The 2,756-nt window shown below is 29.4% G+C and overlaps 1 protein-coding gene across 1 annotated transcript in view; it reads left to right on the top strand.

Annotated features, from left to right (window-relative positions):
• Positions 1–1,705: 1,705 nt before the first annotated feature.
• LOC106792659 (fatty acid synthase-like) overlaps positions 1,706–2,756 on the top strand; it is a gene marked incomplete at its 3' end in the record, with an annotated part of 5,701 nt that continues 4,650 nt past the window's right edge. Inside the window, 3 exon segments of the mRNA XM_014759155.1 lie at positions 1,706–1,854; positions 1,945–2,198; positions 2,278–2,451. Of these exon segments, the coding sequence (XP_014614641.1) occupies positions 1,707–1,854; positions 1,945–2,198; positions 2,278–2,451 (576 nt within the window).

Here is a 2,756-nt window from a genome sequence, read left to right as displayed (position 1 = left end):
ATTCGATCAATTTTACTTTAAATAATTCAAATTTTGACTCAAAATATTTTAATTTCACTCAGAGCACATGCGTCCACATTGTTTAAAGGTTAGAATTCAACTGTTGGCAGCTGGATCTAATTARGCACTAAATATGAATGRTTATTTCAAAGTACATTAAGGTAAACTTCGGTTATTGTATTTTAACATATATATTAGCAACCCTGACGCAAACTTGACGCAACCCTGACGCTACCCTAACGTCCTTTATCCGATTCGTTCCAGAGGAGCTGGTTTTGATGCCGCGTCACTAAAACAGCTATATCTCGAAAAATAATTTGAATTATGAAAAATCCTCTTAAAGACATATTCTTAAAGGGCCGAGCTTCGGCAGTATGAGAAAATTGATTTTTTCGAAATTCTAGGCCAGAATACTTTCTTAATATAGTGACGGAAAAAAAAAATAAACTGTGGACTTTTTTTTAAATGACCTTTTTTAGGAAATTATCTTTAGAGTTATAGAAAGGTTTTCTGTATGTTTATTTAATTTTATTGTGTTTTGATTCTTMTACAGTATGTTATATTAATTTTATAAGGTATATAATCTGTAAAAAAAGTGAATTATTTTTATTGTAGAGCGTCGTARGATACTTCATTTCGCAAAAGTTACTATTTTATTAAAAAATCTTCATATTTGTTAATTTTATAATTAGCAATTAAAAAAAGAATAACATACAATAAATAACAAAAATTATTCTTTTAGCGTTCCTGAAACGACACAGAATTATTTATTAGGATTTGTTTTCTTTAATGTCATCTACGAGCAGTTAAATCTATCGGACGTAATTGTTTTTTTATTTCTAATCGCGAGTACTCATGCGTACAATACTACAAACTAGAGACATGTTTTCCAAGTATTACTGTTTTATTATGACAAATTATATATAACTATTATTCCTTATGACTATTAATACTTTTATTTATTATTTATATTAATTAATTATTGATTATGTTAAATTTTAATAAAGCTAATAAACAAAAATTTTTATTTATATTTTGGGATGAGCGCCTCCAAGCTAAATACTTAAATAGGCATTCGGGAGGAGATTAAACGTGGGCCCTGAATAGCTTAATGAATCAAAAGCAGTCGCCCGGAGAGCGGAATATCCGAGTTTGAGTCCCAGTCCAGTGTTAGTCTAACGGACCAATTATTTTCACGAATCCTACAATATTATTTGCGATTTAATTCTCCTCAATATATAATAATATATTGTGATTCCAATATAATATTCACAAACTTTGATCATCCATTAAAAATGTCCAATAAGTATTATTAAAAGAGTTATATAAAAGAGAAATATATTTCTTTTTACGTCGGTTTTTTACAAATTTTTCCACCTAGCCACTGTTTCATGTTCCTGGATTAAAAAGATCAAAGAAGGTCGAATCGTTTCCTTATACATTGTATGGAAATTTTATTTTTCTAGAAAAAAACAATTTGAATTCACACGTCATAGCTAGCTAATTTATAACATATTTTTGAAGGAAAAGTACAATAACAATGCATTATACGTAAGAACATTTAAATTTAAAAACAAATGTTATACATAACCATTTTAATTAAAGTTTTCCGTGAGGATATATAAACAGCAGCAACACTGGATAGCTTCATTAGACACACGAAGTTGTAGCTAATAATTTTGCTCGTCTAGATATATTTAGCAAATATGAAAGTTGAATGTTTAGAAGAAAATGCAGTAGTCATTTCTGGAGTATCAGGAAAATTTCCAAAAAGTGAGAATATCAATGATTTAAGGACGAATCTAATAAATGGAGAAGATTGCGTTTCCTCAGATCATACAAGATGGAAATTAGGTAAAAATCAGTATATAAAATAATTTTTTTACAAAAATATATTACATTACAGTACATTCTTTATGAGTTTCATAAATTAATATATTCTAGATGATTCGCCTAAAATACCATTGCGTTTAGGAACAATTTCTAATTTAACGAAATTCGATAACTATTTTTTTGGAATTAATTCAATTCAGGCAGAAAATCTATCGCCAGAGTTAAGAATGGCATTGGAAGTGACGTTAGAAGCGATCATTGATGCCGGAATAAATCCTGTAGAGTTACGGAACAAGAGAACCAATGTTTACGGGGTATTGAGTTTATATGAGTCAGATTGTTATTTACTGAATGGTGAAACTCATGTAAGTTCATAGAATGATCTAATGGATTCCATTTAAAGGAAAATCATTCTATGTACAATTGTTTTTATTTTCATTATAGCTGGATGGATATAGTCTATTAGGAAATTGCCGTGGTTTGCTATCAAACCGGATCTCGTTTTGTATGGGTTTAATTGGCTCAAGCTGCACTATCGACTCATTCAGCACATCAAGTTCATTAGCAGTTCAAAAAGTGTACGAAGCTATAAAAGCTGGAGATTGCGACTACGCGATTGTTAGTGGGGGAATCTTATGCCTACTTCCCCAAACGTCTTACCAGCTGTATGATTTAGGTAAAATAAGTGTATACTAGGTATAATTAATTCTATTTCTTGCATGTAAGGACAAAAAGGCAATTTTTCTTTAATTTTTTTCTTTCAATGATAATTAAAAATCTTAGAACAGCAAGTTAAATTTTTTCCTAATTTATAAATAATTTTTTGTTTTGTTTCATTATTTAGGTTTATTGTCAAAAGACGGGGTAAATAAATCTTTTGATAAGAATGCTTCTGGATTCTCGAGAAGCGAGTCGATAGGAAC

The sequence above is a fragment of the Polistes canadensis genome, unplaced genomic scaffold (assembly GCF_001313835.1).
Source record: "Polistes canadensis isolate GaletaPanama2010 unplaced genomic scaffold, ASM131383v1 scaffold_529, whole genome shotgun sequence".
In the NCBI taxonomy this organism is placed as follows: domain Eukaryota; kingdom Metazoa; phylum Arthropoda; class Insecta; order Hymenoptera; family Vespidae; genus Polistes; species Polistes canadensis.
The sequence above is the reverse complement of the archived record's forward strand: the minus strand, read 5'-3'. Positions and strand labels throughout refer to the sequence as shown.